The sequence below is a fragment of the Notothenia rossii genome, assembly GCF_949606895.1.
Source record: "Notothenia rossii genome assembly, chromosome: 2".
Taxonomy (NCBI): domain Eukaryota; kingdom Metazoa; phylum Chordata; class Actinopteri; order Perciformes; family Nototheniidae; genus Notothenia; species Notothenia rossii.
In genome coordinates, this window is record NC_136904.1 from 18,723,890 (window position 1) to 18,745,311 (window position 21,422).

Here is a 21,422-nt window from a genome sequence, read left to right on the forward strand (position 1 = left end):
ACCACGGATAAGCGGGAGAAGATGGATGGATGGATGGATGGACCAACTCTTTGTGTCCCGGGCTAACCCTCAGAAGGGCAAGCCCGTTACTAAGCAACGGCTCTCCCACTGGATTGTGGAGGCAATTGCTTTGGCCTATACGAGTCAGGCTTTGCAGGCACCTTCGGGTCTTCATGCTCATTCGACTCGTGGTCTGGCTACATCCTGGGCTTTGTTCAAGGGTGTTTCCATTCAAGACATTTGTGCAGCAGCGAGCTGGTCCTCGCCGCTCACTTTTGTCCGCTTTTACAGGCTAGACGTCTCTGCTCCTAGTGTGGCCCGAGCAGTGCTGGGCCCCTTGTTGAGTCAGAGCTCTACCTGTTAAGTTCCGGTTGGTTTGGTGAATTTCGAGATAAGCTCGTCTGGCAATACGGGAGCTACAATATCCCATAGTGAGACATCGAACGGAGTGCTATGAATGAGAACTATAGGTTACTTACGTAACCCCTGTTCTCAGAGTAATATGTAGTGAGATGTCTCACCAGACGGCCCTCCTTGCTATGGTGAAGTGAGAAGAGGTGCTTATTTTGAATGACGCATGAGACGTAGGCTAACGCAAGCTACTTATAGGGGGTGGATTCCCTGACGCTGACGTCAAGATCACCAGCCAATCAGGATTGGCGTAATGAGATTGATGCTTGTTTGCTCCGCGACGAGGCGCATCCCATAGTGAGACATCTCACTACATGTTACTCTGAGAACTGGGGTTAGGTAAGTAACCTATAGTTTCCTGTAGTTATTGCATTGCTCTTTTTACTGCACTGTTAGTGTACAGTTTTATTATTGTATTTTTTTAACTGGCACAACAATTTCCTTCGGGATGAATAAAGTCCAAACTTATCTCTACTATCTTATCACTAAACCCATATCATAGTTTCAATTTCAGAACATGCTATATTGCTTGTATAAAAGTACACACAACTTTGGTTTAAATTATATAAGAGCTAATTGCAACGGTCGAGTAGTTGCAGAATGAAATCAAATGTTCTATCAGCTTTTGGGTAATATTGGCTGTAGGAGAAATTATCAACATGTCCTAAGTTAAGGAACTATCGCCCATTTCCAAACCGACCCTTACACTCTCCCTACCCACCTCCACTCCGTTTTGCACGTAACCAAGCGAGAAGTTGGTCACCAAGCCCACCAACTGTGAGTGTACGGTTGCGGGCGAACTCCTACCCCCTTAAGGGAAAAACATCATGGAAATGGGGATAAAGATGATAGAATTCATCTGCCCACCAGATATGACTTATTTTACTTCCAACTCACTTGAATTTTTATAAATACCTTACTCAATAAGAATCCTGCTTTAATAAAAAATCACAAAATATTCAACACTATCTATATTTTGGTCCTATGTTTGTGTAGTGGAACATACAGGAGCAGAATCTATCAACCCACATCTCACACAATGCTTGTTTTTTATATTTATTTGACATTTTGTTGAAGCATCTTCCCATTTTTGGTGTTGTCCGACCATATGACATAGAAAATAGGCATTTACTCCTTTTATTTCCTTTCAAATGATTTCATCTTTCTTTAACAAAACCTCTTTAACAAAACACAGCAACTGTTCAAACAGAATTCTGACAGGACGTTAGGAATACACCAGAAGCTTTGCCAACAAAAACTAAACTTGTCTAGGCTAATTCTCCCAGATATCGCACAGACAGAAATCCCTGCTCATAATAGAAATTTAAAAATGCAGATTTCAAGAGTTTTATTTGAGGAAGATTTAATCGCTGTCGTCATTGTTGGAGGCTTCCCGTTCAGAGGCGTTGTTGGAGCGGCGGGGGGAGCCCTCGTTGTCGGACCCCGCCTCAGATCCTCGCTCCGACACTGCGGCGGGCGAAGCGGGCCGGGACTCGTCTTCCGATCCCGACCGACTCTTCTTGCTCTCAATGTCAGACTGCTCGGAGTCAGACTGTCGCTGCACCCTCCTCTTCTTCACCGGACGGTCACTGCCAGAGTCATCGGACCCCGCAGAGCGCCGGGGGCTGTCCGCAGAGCGCCGGGGGCTGTCCGCAGAGCGCCGGGGGCTGCCCGCCTCACTGCCCGAGCGGTTCTTACCTCCATCTGACTCGCTCTCAGACGCAATGCGCTTCTTGTGGCCGCCATCGTCATCAGACCCTGAACCACTGTCTTTTTGTTGTCTGTAGGGGAGGAAAAGCACTCATTAGTTCCCTGTTGATTCACACAATTGCTTACGTGTCAGTTCTTTTTTTTTTTTTTACTTCTCTTCAGCTATCTTCAGCCCATCTTCATCTGAAGAAGAATCAGAAGAGGAGATCATCGCCTTGGACTTGATCTTTCCTTTGAGAGACGGTGGTAGGCGCTCAGGCTGGGACTAAAAAATAAATAATCAAAATGTTAAATGTGTAGGAAATAAGGACAAAAAACTTATTTCAAGAAGGAAAAACAGAAGGAAAACTCAAGGTACCCTGTCCATCCTCTTGCGCTCTTTGGGTTTACGCTGCCTCTTGGGCCGCGATCCTCCCTCCTCATCATCACTGCCGCCCTTTCTCCTCTTCTTCTTCCTCAGTTCCTTCTCCTCGTCAGAGTCATCGTTGACAAACTCATCAATGTCGCCTTTCTTGCGCTTAGAAAGTAAAAAAACAAATATGAAGTGTGTTCTCCACGCTGTGTTCTGATCAGGGCTCGACATTAAGGACTGGGGCCCGGGGCCATCTAGTATTTAGCTCGGGCAATGAAGCCTCACCTGCTGGTTGCCCGATCGGGCAAACTATTATGCCAGTATCATGCAGCTCGCGGATCCAGTAATGAGTGACCCGACAGTAAAACTAAACATATCTATAACTAGTTACGGTAGTTTGAGAGGTAATTAAAATAGCTACGAGTGATATTCTAACCTGAAGTGTGTGTTTTGTTCCGCTCACCGCTGCATGTGATCATGCAGTGCTGCGTGTCGACTCGTCAGCAGCAGCTGATCTCTCTCTCCCGTCAGATTAGACTTCACTCGCGTTATGTCCATATTGATCAGATCTAGCTAGTTTTAGCTAATGATATGACTACCTGCTTATTAAAAGACACCGTGACCTAAACAATAAGTGTCGCTATGCAACTGGGTGAGGCCACAAAGTATAGCGCAGCATTATGCATTTGTTTACATGCCCACCGGAACCCCGAGGCATTACCAACAGATCAACGCACAATCAACCCATACAGCACATCTCTTTCTCCACATTAAGTGTTAGACATTAGAATGGACTATTCTTGTCTGTCACATAAGTGGCGCAACTGAAGCGGTATTGTAAAGGGAAATTATTTTGACCGGAGAGATTTAGATTTGCCGGCTAACGGGAACTCTGACGTCGCCATTTTGTGTGCTTCGCGGATGCGCTCGGCTCCTCTCGACTGCTGCTCGGTTCTGCTCGGTCAGCTTCCGGATGAGGAGGCATTCGTTCAACCAACTTACAGTAGATAACATTACAAACATTTTTAACAGATGCCATAATAGTGTAAATAATGTTTGTTTTGGCAGTTACAACTGAATGTAATGTTTTCTACTTTTTTACATCTGGGAAGGCATTTGCCTTCATCAGATGGAAAGTGTCTTGACCAAAAACTTAAGTATTTCGTATAGCTATGCAGGGCATGCAAGAGAGCAAACACAAACAAGAGCAAACAAACAAGTGAAATGAAGAATAAAATTGAAATTGTACAATATAATAGTGTGCTGGTTCATCTTATAATTCAGTCTAGAGAATGCACCAGACAGCATAGATCTAAGACCTGCAAAAATCTAAATGTTCTAGGGGGAGGCCCCCCAAACCCTTCGTGCCATTTCGTCCGCGCGCATTTTTCAGGGCAATCTCTATTGGGCTCAGGGCCATCTGTAAATTAGCTTAGATGTCCCACAGGGCCATCTCCCAAAATCCTTAATGTCATGCACTGTGATAGATAATAGTTTGTTGTTAATGCAGAAATACTCACACGTCCACCGCCCTTCCTCTTTTCTTTGCCCATTTCCTTTGACCCCTCTGCAAAGCTGAGCAGGCCCTTGGTCTTCTCCACGTACAAAGCTCTCTGCTCCAACAGCTTCTTCTGTTCCTCCACCTGTTTGTTGCGCCTATCCGTCTAACAAGGTTTGAGGGTGACAAGTCAACCAATTAATAAGTGCTTGATTGTACCTATAAATGTAATAGAAGAACCTAGCCATGTTCAGTTTCTACAAAAAAGTTTTAGAAAGGTAGCTCCATAAGTACCCGTTCTTTCATCATCTGCTGACGAAGTATGTCCCTCTCCTGTTCTTGTTTGGCACGAAGCTCCTTCTCCTCCTCATCCTGCTTCCTGGCTCTCGCCACGTGATATTGAGCCTGACTGAGCAGATCAGAGCACTGCCTGCAATCCCACAACACACACAGCGTGAAAGGTTTCAAATAAACAAAAAACATGTATCGGTAAGGCTTAAACTGCATATGTACTGAACAAAAACCAAACACATCTATGTGACCTGCTCCATCGAAATCAGTCGCATTGACCCGAAGACACATTTTGAGTCGTATACACTGTTGGAAAGAGGAGATTTCTAGCTTTCTAATGATATCAGGATTGTTGTTGTACTCCAAATATTAAGTAAAATATGTCACATTATATAATGACCGTCACAGAGTCATCATTTTGAGAAAAAGGCCTTCAAAGTTTTCTCTTCTCTGGAATCCATCGATCTGATTGGTTATTAGCGGAGCAAATTATCAAAATACTACGGAGGGAAAATATTTTAGTTTGGATTACTGGTCTGGGAGAAGCTCTCGAGTGTTTGTGTATTTTTCCGTTTATGTGTGTTGTGTTTGTTTCCCGGGGAAAACCCTCACGAGAAACCCCGGCTGTTGTTCTGCCTGCTGTGACGTCAAGTTACTCCGTTCTCCGCTTGTAATTATGCCGTCACAAGCTTCAAAGTTGTATTTATTATCTGAATTTTCCGAAACAAGTTTAATATTCTGAAAGTCAAGACTTTTTTTGATTGAAATCGGTTGAAAACAAACTGTAACAGACCCTGCCGTGTTATCTATGATACTATACGCCTTACATTCATAATTTCAGCGGAGGGAGGGGGAGCAGCGCAGCGGAACAGCAGAGTGGCAGTGAGAGCTGTCATCTTCCCTTTACAAGCTTCACAAATGTATTTCTCGTGTGATTTTGGAAATAAAAGTCTCATATTCTGAAAGCCAAGACGTTGTTTATTTAAAATCAAACAAAAACACCCGAACCCCGAAATACTTTTTTTCCCCCGCAAATCCACGTTTATTTTTTAAATGAGCCGTTGTGACTTCCGACTGATTTCGATAGAGCGGGTCAAATATATGGTCTATATGGGTGGAGAAATCGGAACTAGATCAAATACAAATAAACAAGTCTTCATATTATTACATAAACAATTGTAGCTTTCAGAAATAATTGTAATGTTCCTTAAAAATAAAAAATAAAAGCTCCTGCATGTATACACACTGAACAGAATGAAATGAGACTGACCTGGCTTCAGAGGAAGCGAGAGCGAGGTCAAACCTCATCTTGTCGCCAGCCTTGCAGAGGTAACTGAAATACCTGAGAGCGGAGGAGGAGGAGGAGGAGGAGGAGGAGGAGGAGATGATCAAATTGCAGGATTACACACAGAACAGCCAGAGGATCCGACTAGAGGGGGAGGGGCATAAATCAAGTCTAATACCTGTGAGCCAGTTCCAGCTCTTTGACAGCGCTGAGCACAGCCTTCAGGTTGCTCTTCTCGTCTTTCAGCACGAGCGTGGCCAGCCTCTGGAGCACCAGCGCCACGTTGAACATCAGCACCGTGTCGCTGGGCGCCACGTGGCGGGCCTGGTTGGAGAAAAATCAGGGAAACAAAGTTATACTCCCCTCATGATGTAGGACAAGATGAAGGATTTTCATCAAATCCTTCATTTTCCCTGTTCTCCTCGCCTTAAAAACACAAACTGCCATCGGAGAAACCCAATTCCTTGCCAAGTGTTGCATCTAAAAGTGTCAGTGTACAAGAAAGAAGCAAAAATAATTTCATCTACACTGCATTGTTTTTCTTCATGTTACCTTCAGGAGCATCTGCTTGCACTCTTGGAGCTTCCCACATTTGAAGAGCGCCCTCGCAAGGTACAGCAGCACCTCTGTGTTCTGATACTTGAAAAACTTCTTCAGGCAGTTCTCGTACTGTGGAGCAGAGTCAAATGGTCAAATGGACTGACCAAAACCTGTAAAAAAAAAGCTAATCATTTTGTGAAAATAATCACAAGTGAGGCCCTTACCATCTGCACAGCGCTGATGTACTGCTTCTGTTCCACATAGATGTGAGCCAGATTCAGCCACACGTCACTGATGTCAGCTGTGGCCTCCCTCACCTGCGCAAACACGTCACGAGCCTCTCTGAAGAAGCCCTTGTGAGCGAGGACGGCACCTGGACACGAGGTTTGTATGTTAGCTACGTCCTACATATACAGTTTAACAACCACAATAATTAGAATGTAAAGCGAAACGCACCGATGCCATTGGCAGCGTAGAGGTTTTTAGAGTCATTTCGGAGGACTTGCTTGTATATGGCCAGGGCTCGGTCCTGGTGTCTCTTTTCCTGTCAAGACAAAAAAACACAATTACTCAATTTGGGGATCCATAATTCCTCTTCACACACACACAATTAAGTGTTTTGTCATAGATACATCCCACCTCTTCCCACACATCAGAAATGACTTGAAACATTTTAGAAGTGAGGCCATAATGGAACAAATCTGCACCTTCTCCCGGTCTTTGGTGGGCTGGTGCAGGGTCTGCAGCCACACGTTTCCCAGAGCCAGCATGGAGTAGGTGTCGTTCTGAGTGGACGGCTGCTTCAGAATACGCTCAAACTTCTTCTGACCCGGACCCCATTCCTGTTTGGCCAAGTGAAGGTTCCCTATCAGGGACCAGGCATCGGGGTGATCCTGCAGCAAACATCAGGATCATGTTGAAAAGAGTTGGACACACATTTGATAGAATTCTGTTATGATATCAACACGACAGGCGAAACAAAAGTACCTGATTGATCTGCAGGGCCTCTTTGAACCAATCAGAGGCTTCATAGAAGTTGCCTTTGTCGCGAGCCATCGCGCCGAGACGCAAATAACCTGAGGAACAGAAATTCAGACAATCCTTCAGTGAGTACAAACACTTTTTTTATTTCTTGCCCTCACTTCACCGTATGATGTTGCTCATGATGCTTACAGTCCACGTAGTTAGGATGCTCTCTTAGGATGTTTTTGTAGAGTTTCTCAGCCTCGTGGAATTCATTCATTGCCTCATACAGGCGGGCCAGATTGTAGGAGGTGGTGACAGAAATAGCGTTGTAGTAATGCTCGTCGTGCTCCCCCTCAGCCTTGGCCCGCTCCAGAGATGCGAGAAAGTATTTCTGTAGGAGGGAAGAGATGACCCATGCTTTAAATACCACTGTTGTCTTTGCTAAAAAAAGACACTGTTTTGCACACTTTATAGTCATGGACCCATGGATGTACAGTTCATTCAATCAATAATGAAGCTTTTTTACAGTGTCATGTTATAAGCTGTGCTGTATATACTAATAATATCAATAATAATGCATAAAAATAATATATATATATAATATAATTATTGCAGATTACAAATTATAAAAAAAAAACATTTAGGGACAAGGGGGTGGGATTAAATAAATTATACTTCTTTTATACTTATACTACTACTCCTATTAGATGTGGCACTGTTTATGTTGATAATGCTGTTGTTGTTGTTGTTGTAAATGTCATTTTTTGGTTTAGTCATTTCTATGTTTTGATTTGTTTTACATGACTATGCACTGCAACATTTGTTTTGTTTTTGTAATTTTACTTGTTCGAAATAAAATCAATCAATCAATCAATATATCGACAGCTACCTTTGCTTCTCCGAGGTTTCCCAGTCTGAAGTGAAGAGCCCCGAGGTTGTTGAGGATCTCGGGCGGCACGTCGGCCTGCACCTTCTCCTGCAGGATGCGGGTGGCCGTGCCGTACGCAGACAGCGCTCCCTGAATGTCGGTCTGCTCCAGGATCTGAGCCAGCTCGATCCACGCCTCCACGTCGTCTGGGTACTGCTCCGTCACCTTCTTCAAATGACCCTAGTGAACAGAGACAGTGACACTTTTAGAGCTGATTCCAGACACATTTCCGAGATACTAGTGTAATGTAATGTCTTAATAAGCTGCTATATTACAAAAACTATCAAATATGCTAACGTACTTTGGCGATGTCTCTTTTGTCCTGATCGTCAGATGTCGCGTAGAGAGACCCAAGGATCTTCATAGTTTCATAGTTGTTGGGGTAGGCCTTCAAAACCTTTTCGAAGCACTGCGCAGCATTCTCCTTGTCTCTTCGATATACATACATCTGTCCCAGGCCAAAGAAGGGCAACACAAAGGTGGACGAGGCAAACTGAGTGGCTTGGTAGTAATACTGAAACGCTTGGTCATAGTCCTCCTGAAGAGAAAGAGAGTAGAGACATCAGAGACATACAGCGACAACACGGTGGATACACAGTAAGCTGCGTCCGTATCAGTTAGAAACGTACCTGAACGTGGAAGGAGCGAGCTAACTGGTAGCAGCTCTCAGCCTGCATGGCCTCCACCTCTGTGTTGTGGAAAGCGTGAAGAGCCAGATGCTGCACTTTACTGTAATCCTGATAGAAAACACACAGGTGTGAATAACAGTTTATAACACAAACGTAAAGAACTGTGTCCGTATTTCAATGACGAATCAAACTATTGACTACCTTTTTGAAGAAAAAGTGGTTGGCCAGGTGGTTGAGCACCATGGGGTTGCTGGGGTCGATGGTGTAGGCGCGCGATAGGAGCTGCACGCCGTTCTTGATGGAATCGGGCTCCTTGCTGTTGAGCTCTAAAACCGCCAAACCAACGAGGGCTCCCACACATTTTGAGTTCAGCTCCAGGGCTCGACCAAACGCCAAACGAGCCTTCTCCAGTTTGCTGAGCTTCACAAAACAGTGTCCCATTCCAAGTCTTACCTCGGCTGGACAGAGACAAGGGAATAAGAGAAAAGATAGACGAAGAAACATCTGTAACACAACTCGAGTATGAGAACTGTTTTAATAGGAGTAGCATGAAATAGAGCCTGGCTGATATATTAGCCAATAAATACTTATAGTTGTTGGCGGTTATGCAAAAAGCCATTTCACCATTTCATAAACATGTAACATTTATATTTGTGGTTGTTTAAATGTGTGATGTTGACTTGCTGGACATTTTGGTATTTTCTTAGATTTCATTGGGGACAAAAAAATAACAGTTCATTTTGGTATGGATTCAAAAGTGAATTCCAGTCCTGTTTTACTCTATTTATTTCAACTATGTGTTTTTAGATATTGATCATAATTTACCTTGATTTACAGATAAGTTCAATGTTTATATTTCTAAACTCTATCTGATCATAGAGGTACATTTAAAATGTAAAATATAATTCCTCAGAACATAAAGTACTTTTCTCACAGCTCTATACATCCAAATTATAGGGACCTTTGTCCGAGTCAAACAACTCAGATAATGATATCTGGAATCGTGCAGACTCAGACTAATAATGATGATGAAGTAAATACATGGCTCTGTTTTAAAGACGATAGAGGTAGCGCGTGTGTACCTGGGCAGCCGGGGTTTGTACGCAGAGCCTTTTTGTAGTAAGCCAGTGCTCCTCTGAAGTCCTTTTTATTGAAGGAGATGCAGGCCTTACCTGTTGAACAACAACCATTATTTCAGTAGAAAAATCACTGTGCTTAAGATTAATGTCTTATTTTCTTAATTATCTTACCAAGCAAAGCAGGGATGTTGTTGGTGGACTGGTTGAGGACGAAGTGGAACTGAGCGTCGGCCTGGTCCATCTTGTCTCCTTCCAGCAGGCAGAAACAGGCTCGTCCCAACAAATGGTTCTAAATGATTAAACAGCATGTTATGATTACTTGAAATGCAAAATTAGGTGGACAGTAGTATTTTTCTCTCATCATCTATTTTTTCCTGACCTGATCATACATGATGATCTTGTCTGCCATCGTGTACAGCAGCGTGGCCTGCGTGATGAGCTCTTTCTTGGCATCTTTGTTTTTCTCTTTACGCGCTTGCTGGACATAATAAGCTGCCAATGTGTCCAGACAGGTCATCTGGTCCTTCTCATGGTCTCTGTAGTCAAGGTTTCCATCGATACGAGCTGCCTCTAAAAGCTTGACAAAATCCTCAGTTTTGCCCTGCTTGAAGTACTCCAACTGTAAAAAGACAGAGTAATGTGATACATGTTAGTTTGTTACCTCAGAAACGGGTTTATTGCCAGGAAGGTTCACACATACGAGGAATTTGACTTGATACCGGTGTTGTGTTCAATTTAATCACCAAGCTAACAAACAGCTATGTTACGACTACATAATATCAATATATAAAGTCTTTGGTAGCTTCATCGACTCACCGCCAGAGCGATCCAGATGTGCAGCTGTGTGTGCTCCTGCTTCAGGATACTGATGACCTCGTCTCCTTCGGGCAGCTGGTCAAAGTCAAGCTCGATGACCTGCAAGATACAATGTATTGAATCACTGAGCCTCAATGTCTGACAAAATTCAACCTCAATATGCATGCCCATTAGTACATTTAGTGCATTATGACATGACCTTTTCATTAACACCATGTTTTATAAAAAGGTATTTAATTCACTGGATAGGCTAACATGTCATCAGTATTATCCTTGCACCATCGGTTCTAATGATTTGATAGATGTTTTGTCAATTTGTCAACATCAATGCAACTCAACAGCAGCACACACCTCAGTCTGGCATTCAAAACATTATTTATACTTTAATGATTGCAACAACTTATATTATTAATAAACATCCAACATGTTTCATTTGATATAGATAACTTTAATAACACAGAGTATGGGTGCAATGGAGAGTTAGGATACTGACTGATGCTGTTGCATGTTAAAATACCAAATAGCTCTTGATCAGATATGGAAACTCATTGAACGTTTTTATTTATTTTTAAATCATTTAAAATTAGCTTTTGGATTAAATGTGAATTGTTTAATTGAGAAGGACAGTGGCAGAAAACATCAAAACAACTGAGCTCACAACTTGCATAAGAGTCTAAGCTCATATTTCTGCTGACAGTAATATAGTTTAATGAAGTAATGTTTCGTTACTTTTGTACCTGCAGCAAAACAAAAACAAAAAAATCACTGGCATCTAAGATTCGGGTTAACTCCCAGATACCTTAATATCTCACTATGGGATTTATATTCCCGCTGCAGCTAAAGCTAGCCAGAGTTAGCATTAAAGGCTAGCAGTGCAGCGAGGTTCACTTAGTCAACAAACAAAATACATCAAGTTGAGCCGAGTTTTACCTCATCGGTGTCCCGTAAAGGGATTTCGATGGATCCCCGAGACATCTTGGCCACAGTGATATCCACTTTGAGTCAGAATGATTACAAAATATATACAAAATCTCCAACAGCCCGTTGTCTGTTGATGGCTACTTCATGCTTCCGACAGGAAACACACGGTGCAACGAAAATGGTGTCCGGGCAAGTTGATGGGGATACAAAGAGTGTTCCTCCTGGAGGTGAATACATGTTGTCTTTTCCTGAAAACACGGTTAAGAAAATTACTAAGAGATAACATATGTTTATGTAAGTATATACAGCATCTCCAGGATTACTTTAGTGAGTTTGTTGAAAACCGAACAGATTCTCTATGAATTTGTAGCTCAAAGTTTCAGCAGCAGAAAATGTACAAAATGTACTCCCATTTTCAAAATCTGGTAGAAATGTTTTGCAGGCTGCATTTTGTTATGTTAAACTGGTTAAGCTTAATATAAATATATTACACTGCTTTATTGTTACAGACTACAGGGATGAGGTGAGGTGGGGGAGGATGATTGGGAGAGAGGGTGATGGGGGGGATGTCAGCTGGTTTTGATGTGAAGCAGTGGAAACAAGCATATGGGCATCTTGGAGACTTCTTGTGTAAACATCACAGTGAGTCAAAGGAAAACATAATGAAATTTCACCTCCTGATTTAGAATTTTACCATCTTATTTTCTTTTCAGAAGAGCTGTCCCGGACTAAGAGGTAACATTTGATCTTTGTTTCTCTATTTAAATTGAAATGTTCATGGCTTGTTATATAATAAACAAAAGCAGTGAGCTAAAATGTAAATACAGACATGATTTAACCATGTCATCTAATTTGTATTAACTATGCAATATACATTGTTAGCATTGGATATTAGTGTTGTGCTCTTCTTGAAAACATGTTAGTCAATCAAATAATGGCTTTTTGGGAGCTAATAAACGTCACATTTTTCAATGTCATTGTAGGATGACACGCACTGCGTCCATGTAAACATGCAAAGCAGTCAGATCTGGAGAGTAGTCATTGTCTGTTTCAATTAAAAAAAAAATTCTACTCTGGGTTTATTGCTTTTTGACCTAACAATGAAAGTAGAGATATGTAAAACATTTGATTTTCATTATAAAATCAGGTCATGTAGAAACATCTCCAGGGATTCAGGAGAAAAAAGCACGATGTCTGACGGCAATGATGGTAAGTGTTGCAGTTACTTTGTTCTTATATCAAACACATATTTACAGAATATTATTTTTATTTACATGTATACTTCTGTGCATAAATATGTGCTCACTAATCTTAAATCAGCTGGCAGTGGAACAAGGGGTGTGCTCGAGGACAATAATGACACAGGAGGATTCTCTGAACATGAACTCCTTGACATCATGTATAATGCCTGTAACACCTCCCAAACAGGTAAACAGTAGTGTGTTGATTTGAACAAAAAGACATTGAAATAAGCATATGACTGTGAATCATGGCTCCTGCGTCCCTCTCATCATCAGGAGAGGTGTTGGCCTCCACCATGCTACAGTACCTGCAGACCATGACCACTCAGAGTCCGGAGCAGGACCGTCTGGCGGCCCTGCGGCGGCTACTCGACCCGGACTGTCAGGACCCTCATGTGAGCAGAGAGACTTTTCACTCCATCATGAGGGAGTGGATCGCACAGTGCAGCCAGGACAGGTGAGACACTCATCAACTGGTTCATAACTTAATCTGGATTTAGAAACTACCTTTAAAATAATTGACAACCTTGCCATTGGTAAACGTTGTCCTCTCAATGTGTTCCATTTGGATTAAATACCTGAAAATCTAGAAGACGTAAAAGCATCTGTACTACTGTCATATTTATAACAATCTTAATAATCTACATCATGTTGTAAAATGAAATCACCAATACATTTCACAAAGAGCAAAACATTTCAGAGAATATAACAATGTAACAGCTGTATAACAATGTGCAACATGGATGGATTTTTAAAGTCTATATTTCGGGTTCACCGTGTTACTTATTTCTCAGAAATGACTTTCCCTCCCCTCCCCTCACATTTTCTAGCAAAATGTCAGTGATAATTATTGTATAAAAAGTGTTTTGTTAATTTAATATTTTATTAATCAGCATGTTGTATTATGTGGGAACTAACCCTAACTGTAACCTAACCTCCTGTGTTTCAGTTCTGATTTGGACAGCACTCATGTATCTTGGCCTGACTTCTCTAAAGTCCCTGTAAATGGTAGGCAGTTATTTTGTTCACACTTTTGAGAAACACCCAGTCACATTAAAAAATGTTTTTAATAAACCAGATTTTATTTCAGGACTGTATTTCTCCGCTGCCTCTCCAGAAAGCCACCAGTGTCTATGGTTTGTTATCTCCCTTCTTTAATCTCTGCATGTTACCTCCTGTAATCAACGTGTTGTCGTTCTTCACAACGCACTGTTTGTTGCTACAGTGATGGAAAAGACCTGTTGGGCACAGTGACTGAACTGAAGCACGCTCACAGAAAGCTGAATGAGCAGAACAGCAGCCTGCTGAGGACGGTGGCTCAGTGTGAAGACGTGAACCTGCAGCTCTCTCTGGAGGTCACTGAGCTGCGAGCAAAGCTGACCAGGTGAAGGATTAATACTTTCATGTTCTTTAAATTAAAGAACTTTCTTCATTCATTTAACTCCAGTAACAGTTTGTAGGACTAAACTGTGTATGTTGACCAAAGCACATCATTGTCCCCTTCAGTTTCATTATTTCTTGTAATCCTTATGGTGTATACTTCCCTCATAAACCGTAACACTAACTATCATCTGTAACAAAACAGAGAACAAAAATGTACGTCTTACATTAAAGGTCCCACATACACAATAATACATTTATTTCAGACTTAAGGCAACATTTTGAAGAAACCTGACACATTTGAGTGACATTTCTCTAAGCTACTGGCAGATCAATAGTAAAATAAATCAAATCATTATCTACTACAAATAAAGTGAACAATTTATACTGCAGCAAATTGACGAAAAACGATTTGATCAGTGTCTGCCTGGCCATCTCTTCTGTCGTGCACATAGTTTAAAAAACGTAAACATGAAATGGTATTTTTATACCCTGGCCTGTTATATTTTATATTGGTATTGACTTGTGAAGCTTCCAAACAATATTATGTTATAGAACCAGACCAAAACAATAACGATGTAAAGAAAGTTTCTTATAAAGGAACTACAACACTTGACTTCTCCAATAACTAAATACTTGTTCAAAACCAGTATAAAATCTCGGTTCATACTCATATTTGTATATTTGGGTGTTTTGGTTGTGAGCAGAGGTGAATAAAACAATAAGCTGTGATGTGTTTCTGTTTGTGGTGTGTAGTGCTCAGCGGTCAGCAGTGAGAGCCAGATCCCAGACAGAAGAACTGGAGGAGACCCGCCGGGCCTTTAAAGAGGCTCAGGAGAGGGCCAGCCGCACCCAGAGCAGCTGCACCAAACTGGTACGAGACACAATGAACCATCTCCCAGTGACCTTCTCAGTTACATTTTTCATGGCAAATATTTGAATGTGAATCTATGATCATTTTCAGAGCAATGAGATTGAATGCCTGAAGGTTCACACCAGGAGGCTTGAAGACAAGGTAACGTAGATCCTAATGTACGTCCAAAATGTATAGCACCTTGAAGTTGTTTCGTTGTTATTCGCCAACAAAGGATTGCACAGCAACATTTCAATTGTCGACCGTTATTCTCCACATTTTCTTTTAACATAATGATCATCTGTGAGGTTTTAGTTACCTGCTGCAGAGCACTCCTCTCCTGGGCCTTGTACTATACTCGCCAGTTTGTAATCTTCTCAGTAAGGATGCTTTCTATACTGCTGCTCTACAAGTTAACTTTAACTTGGCAGGGGGACTTTGCCGTCATGAGTTTCCTCTAGTAATGAAGTTGTTTCTGAGCTTTCTTAACCAAGGTAGTGAGATATGAGAAAACTATGTCTGGTTGTTTGTGAGGCTGATTCCCTGGAACCATAAACTGTTTACTAGCTTAACCTTAACTACTACTCTACTGATGATTTGCTCTTGATATGAATGCTCATTGCCGTTTCTAATCCAGTGGATAATGGATCTAAAAAAGGGTGATTGTTTTTTCCTTTTGTCCTCACAGAATGAGAAACTGACCTTTGAAAGGACGTGTTCTGAAGATAGTCTCAACAAACTCAGGAAGGCCAACACTGAGCTGAGGGTAGGAACAGATCAGTAAGACACTTTAGTGTTTGTGTTTTAATTGAGGTTTAAACATCTAAATGTTCACAGGCCGAACTTGAGGAAACCCTGGTTATGTTGACGCTGAGAGACAGAGAAATTGCAAAGGTTGGTCTATCTGGGTATTTTCACCATAAAATATCAGTCAACGTTTTATTTTGTCTCTTAACTTTACCTTCAAATGTTCCTGTGTAGAAAGACATTCTCATGGATAAGATGAAGAACTATCACATGGAGAATCACAGCATGATTGAGGTACGTATTTGTCCTAGATTAAAGACAAACCAGCTGCATTTGATTATGGTTGTCTATGAGAGGGAACAAATGTAACCTTATTTGGCCTCTAATACCATTGAGTAGAGGAGAGACATTATGTGAAATCATGAAAAGAGGAAACTAGTATTAAGCATGTCAAAGTTAACCAAAGTTATCAGCTTCCTAATGCGAGAATTTAAAACAAAACTTGATTTATTTTTGGCAAAGTTATGAATGTCTGGAACTTCCTTGTTTTATTAAAAGGTTTCTGCTGTTCGTGTTGTTCACCACATAAACTTTGTTCTGGTTTTGTAGGGTCTGCAGTCAGAGATGGTTAAGTTACAGAACCATTCACACCAAGTTATTTTGAGGTACTAAACATGTTCACATCTGCATTTCTTCTACAAAACTAACAACACTTAAAGGTCACCTATTATGGAAAATCCACTTTTTCATGTCTTTTATACATAAACATGTGTCCCCTCTGTGTGAAGAGATTCTAAAAGTTTCAGGAAATAAGATTGGCTCACTTTTTGTCCTGATCCATTTATATAAAAAGTTAAACCTGTCTGAAAATGAGCTTATCGGATTTAGGCCACTTTATGATGTCATAACGATTTTTTTGGCTTGAGTAACCACTAGCCAATCACCAACCAAGGTAATACCCCCCCCCCCCCCCTTATCACCTGAATATCCTCCTAGAGCACCATTGTGTTATTTTTAACTAAATATCTCTCAGAGGGGCGTGGGGAGTGGCTCCTTATTTCCATCTAAAGTAACAGACAGAGAATCAGCACTTTTGAAACAGGGCTGAAACAGAGGGGATTATGGGATGCTACAGTGCATGATCTGTTTGGTATTTCGAGCCAAACACTTCAGAGACATGTTTGTATATATCTGAGACCTATAATATATTGATGAAAAACAGTATAATAGGGGACCTTTAATGACCCATTAAAACACATTTTCCATCATTTAAAGAACATTTCCACACAATAGGCACACAATTGTTTTCATCTAATGCAACACAAGTGAGGGTTTTCCGTCTGTTCCTGGCAGGTATGACAGACACTGTATCAGTCCTCAGAGTCTCTACAGCCGAGACCTTCCAAACCACCGCTCTCTGCAGACCGAGATGCATGATATGCAGCAGGTAGAAGCACATGCTAAACTGCAGGTTATCTTTACATGGTGCTGATATTCCATCTCATGTGTCCGTTACTGCCCTTTGTCTGCAGCAGCATCACGACTTAAGCCTCTCGTCCCTGCAAACACACAGCGATGATATTCAGAGCATCATCCACAAGATCAAGTCTGCAGAAATGACTCATCTTCTGCACAATAAGTATCCTGAGAGGGTGAGGAGAGAGTCAAGAAGATGATAATTATGACATGCGCTAACATGTATGTGTATAAATCTCTTTGGTGTCTTCTCTCACACGCAGGACTCCGCTCCTGTAGAAACACAGGAGAGGCCTCGTCCTCAGCGCCAGCAGCAACAGGCAAGCATCAAGCAGCAGCTTGTCAATGTGTATGTGAGTTTTTTACCTCTCTTTCTCCTGTTATGGTAACAGACTGGATTTGGTTGATGTTAGTCTCTGTTCTTCTGAGAAGCTTTCTCTGGCTATTAAAAGAGGGTGTCTGGTTTTTTCAGTGTATTTATGGGCATCTCCGTTACGCAACCCATAGGATTTACTATCTTCTGCGTGTTTGACTCTATCGGGCATAAGTGCAGTTTTAGTACCCCTTGGTAGCTACAGTCATAACAACGTGTAAAAGAGATGTTTATAAAGCTGGGATGGTGGTTTCAGGCTGCAGGAGCTGGAGCTGCAGAAGTGTGTGTGGGAGGAAAGAGGGGAGAAGGTGGAGGAGCGGAGCAGAGCCTGGGAGAAGGAGCAAAAGCAGAGCCAGACGGAGAGCCAGACTCAGATGCAGGATGCCAAGAAGGTGGCTGTGGTTAACTGGTGGAAAGCCCACAGCGTGGAGGGGGCTAAGGCCCGGACCAAAGACCCTCAGCCGGGCCGGGAGGTCTCCGAGACACGAGCAAAGCTTCAGCAAGCAGAGCAGACCATCAGTGATATGAGGGAGCAGATCTGCCTCCTGCAAGCTTCTGTAAGATCTGCACAGGAGTGTGTCACCGAGCTAAAGGACCGCAGTCTTTATATCAACAAGGGAACCAACACTGAGAGAGAGGAGCCAGGCAGAGCCGCGGAGAAGGTCGTGAAGGATCAGAGGGATGCAGCCGTGGCCACAGAGATTACAGGTGGAGCTTCAGAGCAGGAGCAAACCCAACTCAGGGCGACTGCAGATGGCCTCCTGAAGACGCTCAGGAGGATGGAGGCCATGGTCAACAGCGCCCTGGAGACGGCTGAGCTGGTGAGAGAGAGCGAGCAGAGGGTGGCCCAGGTGAGAGAGAGGATGGAGAGCATCACCCTGAAGGTGGAGGAAGCTCTGGAGCGAGCAGCCGACTCTGACCAGAAGCTGAACAATCTGGAGGCCAAGAGCGGAGAAAAAGATCAAACTCAGGTTTGTCCCTCTGTGTTAAATATCTAGGTTTGCTTTCAAGAGAGTAACAGAGACATTTAATTATAGTTTTGATTTTATTCTGAAATATCAAGTTTAAAGTACAAGTATGTTGATCTGAAGGAATGAATGCCTGGACTTATTATATTATAATTTTAATTACAATTTTAATGAAATAGAGCAGAAAAGTTGATATGAAACCATCAAATTACAACAACATTTAACTTATGTGGAAATAAAACCTGCCAGAATAAATCATACTGACTTTGAGTTGAAGAAACGATAGTACTTAATAAATATAACAATGTGTTCTCAGAGCAGCAATTTGGTAACACATCTTTTTAACATTAAAATAATAAATATTGTTTTGATAAAACATAAATTGTGTTTTACCATTTGCATAAAATCCCGTGACTCATTAATACCAAATTATTTTGAATCCCAGCTCCTCTTCACAAGGTGCATTTTGTCATCAGTTCAAAAATGTATTAATTTGTGTGTGTCATTTACATTGAACAAGGAGCCAAACTATGCAGTGTTTGAAATAAAATAGCAAATGGCCCCCACAAGGGGTCACCTGACGGGCCCTCATGTTGGGAACAACTGTTGTAACGAAGTGTGCATTAATAGAGTTTTAAAGGAGCTTTTCAATGATAACATGAAGTATTTGGCCCTCAAACAAAAGTAAATAAGACTTAGACATTACATTTATAGATTGAGTTGGTGTACTTATTAAAGTACTTATGTAATAATAGTGATTTCATATGTTCAGTATAATATACATTTGAGCTCTTTGACAGTTAAACATATGATGTTTAGTTTGATGTAAGGCAATAATCAAAAAGTTCACTGTGTCTGTACTTTTCTCAAGTCTCCAGGTCTCAGTGTACCAGCTGATCCTGGAACAGACGTCACTGTCTTTAAGGCTGAGTCTGACGTGGAGCCTGCAGGCGGAGGCGGGGCTCCTCCATCTCCTGTGATCCAAGGAGTCAGTGAGCCTCTACAGCTCCCCATGAATGGTAAGACGCTGCATTACAGTGTTGTCAGGGTTATGGAGAACACTGTGGGATGAATTAAGGCAACTTCCTTTTCATATGGTAACCCCTCAGGATGTCTGATAATAGACACAGACAATATTTACACTGCACACAACAGCTGGTACAGTGAGGAGGAGGAGGAGGAGGAGGAGGAGGAGGAGGAGGAGGAGGAGGAGGAGGAGGAGGAGGAGGGAGAGAGAGAATGAGCTCTGAGCTATTTAATAAAGGGGGCCATGGGGAAAACTAGGGGAACCGAGAATGTTTTTTTATGTAAACACATGAGGATAAGTATTTTTAGCTACATCGCTTTTTCACTTTTTGTGAGTTATAGTTTCCATTGTGGTTCAGCCCACTTCACATTTACATCTGAATTTTTAAAACCGATGAGAAATATGTAAAGCACTTAAGGCCCAGCATTCAAAATGTTACCTTTTTTTTACTATTTTCATACAATTGTTTTTATCTAATACTATTATTAATACATATTAAAGGAAAACAACAGAACAGTAAATTGCATACAGCGCCCATACACTGTGCCCTAGCTATTGTACAGAATAACTAATAACAGGTATGATATCATTCCAATGTACACTATTGGACAGTAACAATTATTCAGTTTCAAGGGATTAGTAAAATATGTATGAATAAAAAGTAATAGCATAGCAATTGAAATGTTAATTAATTCATTGTATAAAGGAATACGAACAACTTCGAGCCCATTTTCTTTTGATTGCAAGTGTTGATATAGTTTAATATATTAAAGATTCTTATTTTGCTTTATTGAGGAAATTTGTATGCATTTTTTCTCATCTTCTCATCTCTTAACAAAATAATGAATATGTATATTTGGGAAAATGTCAAACTATTCCATCAAAGACATTGCTAAGATCAATTTTATGGAAAAGTTAACTATTTTATAAACTATATTAAACTGTTAGTTACAAAACATTGAAAACACAACGTCTTCAGAGCCTTTAAACTAGCCCTTTGGGACGCCTTATTCTGCTCATGTTCCTCCGAAGCTGCTGGCTGCCCAGCAATCATTTAGCCATTTCGGCACATATTTCACAATACTCATCATGTTGAATTACGTTCTTGGTCAATTGAAGGGTCATTATTTTCCTAACTCTTCAGGAAAGGTCATGGCACATATTTCCAAAATCTGCTTCCCTAAGAAAGAGTTCCTTGATGGCTCAGAAGGCCGAAGTCTTATACTGCATGTTATTGTTTATTTTAGAAGAGTTTGGAGCATGTTGAAGTTGCTGAGAACCAGTGGGTGGCCTCAGAGCGGGAAATTATATTTGATATGAACAGACAGTAGTCGTCTTCGTGTCTGCTTGTTTGTTTATTTTATGGTCTTCTGTAATAAGTTCACATTATCCAGTGGGCTTTGCTAACCAAATGAAGCTGCAGCCACGTCACGAAAAGCAGCAGCTGGCTGACATTTTATGTTTATGACATTGCTGTCATAAACTTTGATATTTACACTGTCAGTTTGATGATACTGTACATCAAGACGTAGACGGTGTATGGTTGAATCAAGTCATTATGAATGAGAGGAAGGTTTCATTTCATTTAGACAACTCCCCACATACAGTAGCAAGCTAGCAGTTAACATTACCTCAACAATACTGTTCTTTAATCATTTTTCATCGGAAACAAATGTTGCCTAGCATCAATATGATTTAAAAGTGCCAGATGTCACCCAAAGGATTTACTTGTTATCCCTGCACGCCTTAATGTTAAAGCTGGAGTAGGCAATTTTGGAGAAACCTCCAATAATCCTAGTCCCTCACTCTAGGCCAGGGGTGTCAAACTCAAGGCCCGGGGGCCAAATCCGACCCGCGACTTCATCTTATGTGGCCCCACAAGAGCTTGCAAAGATAATATGTTTATTATACGGTTACATGCTCCTTTACAG

At 41.5% G+C, this 21,422-nt stretch overlaps 2 protein-coding genes across 3 annotated transcripts in view; one reads left to right on the forward strand and one right to left on the reverse strand.

The window, feature by feature from the left end:
• Window positions 1-1,454: 1,454 nt before the first annotated feature.
• On the reverse strand, window positions 1,455-11,575 carry ctr9 (CTR9 homolog, Paf1/RNA polymerase II complex component). The gene is made up of 22 exons (XM_079664580.1): window positions 11,436-11,575; window positions 10,506-10,604; window positions 10,069-10,308; window positions 9,861-9,978; window positions 9,693-9,782; window positions 8,812-9,068; window positions 8,611-8,718; window positions 8,283-8,519; window positions 7,943-8,161; window positions 7,261-7,444; window positions 7,075-7,163; window positions 6,795-6,980; window positions 6,544-6,631; window positions 6,312-6,460; window positions 6,100-6,216; window positions 5,726-5,871; window positions 5,533-5,604; window positions 4,266-4,401; window positions 3,994-4,137; window positions 2,480-2,638; window positions 2,274-2,386; window positions 1,455-2,192 (listed from the first exon to the last, which is right to left on the reverse strand). The coding sequence occupies exons 1-22, from the start codon at window positions 11,478-11,480 to the stop codon at window positions 1,775-1,777; spliced, it is 3,414 nt and encodes a 1,137-aa protein (XP_079520706.1). The 5' UTR covers window positions 11,481-11,575; the 3' UTR covers window positions 1,455-1,774.
• The window catches only part of mrvi1 (murine retrovirus integration site 1 homolog), a gene marked incomplete at its 5' end in the record, with an annotated part of 31,621 nt that continues 21,758 nt past the window's right edge, over window positions 11,560-21,422 (forward strand). Inside the window, 19 exons of one of the 2 annotated variants that reach the window (XM_079664578.1) lie at window positions 11,560-11,653; window positions 12,140-12,161; window positions 12,574-12,635; window positions 12,747-12,854; window positions 12,944-13,124; window positions 13,617-13,675; window positions 13,758-13,803; window positions 13,893-14,051; window positions 14,804-14,921; window positions 15,012-15,062; window positions 15,589-15,666; window positions 15,738-15,794; window positions 15,882-15,941; window positions 16,257-16,312; window positions 17,001-17,094; window positions 17,180-17,299; window positions 17,387-17,472; window positions 17,753-18,467; window positions 19,336-19,483. In XM_079664578.1, coding sequence (XP_079520704.1) covers window positions 11,560-11,653; window positions 12,140-12,161; window positions 12,574-12,635; window positions 12,747-12,854; window positions 12,944-13,124; window positions 13,617-13,675; window positions 13,758-13,803; window positions 13,893-14,051; window positions 14,804-14,921; window positions 15,012-15,062; window positions 15,589-15,666; window positions 15,738-15,794; window positions 15,882-15,941; window positions 16,257-16,312; window positions 17,001-17,094; window positions 17,180-17,299; window positions 17,387-17,472; window positions 17,753-18,467; window positions 19,336-19,483 — 2,314 coding nt within the window. The remainder of the gene's footprint in view (window positions 11,654-12,139; window positions 12,162-12,573; window positions 12,636-12,746; window positions 12,855-12,943; window positions 13,125-13,616; window positions 13,676-13,757; window positions 13,804-13,892; window positions 14,052-14,803; window positions 14,922-15,011; window positions 15,063-15,588; window positions 15,667-15,737; window positions 15,795-15,881; window positions 15,942-16,256; window positions 16,313-17,000; window positions 17,095-17,179; window positions 17,300-17,386; window positions 17,473-17,752; window positions 18,468-19,335; window positions 19,484-21,422) is intronic. The other variant, XM_079664579.1, reaches the window with a different exon arrangement.

Bases quoted from the DNA above. Each gene is read 5' to 3' on its own strand.
- ctr9 (XM_079664580.1), bottom strand. From the start codon at position 11,480: ATGTCTCGGGGATCCATCGAAATCCCTTTACGGGACACCGATGAG. The intron at 10,605-11,435 runs GTAAAACTCGGC...TGTATCTTGCAG, and splicing joins CTTTACGGGACACCGATGAG to GTCATCGAGCTTGACTTTGA. The intron at 8,520-8,610 runs GTACGTTTCTAA...CTTTCTCTTCAG, and splicing joins CTCGCTCCTTCCACGTTCAG to GAGGACTATGACCAAGCGTT.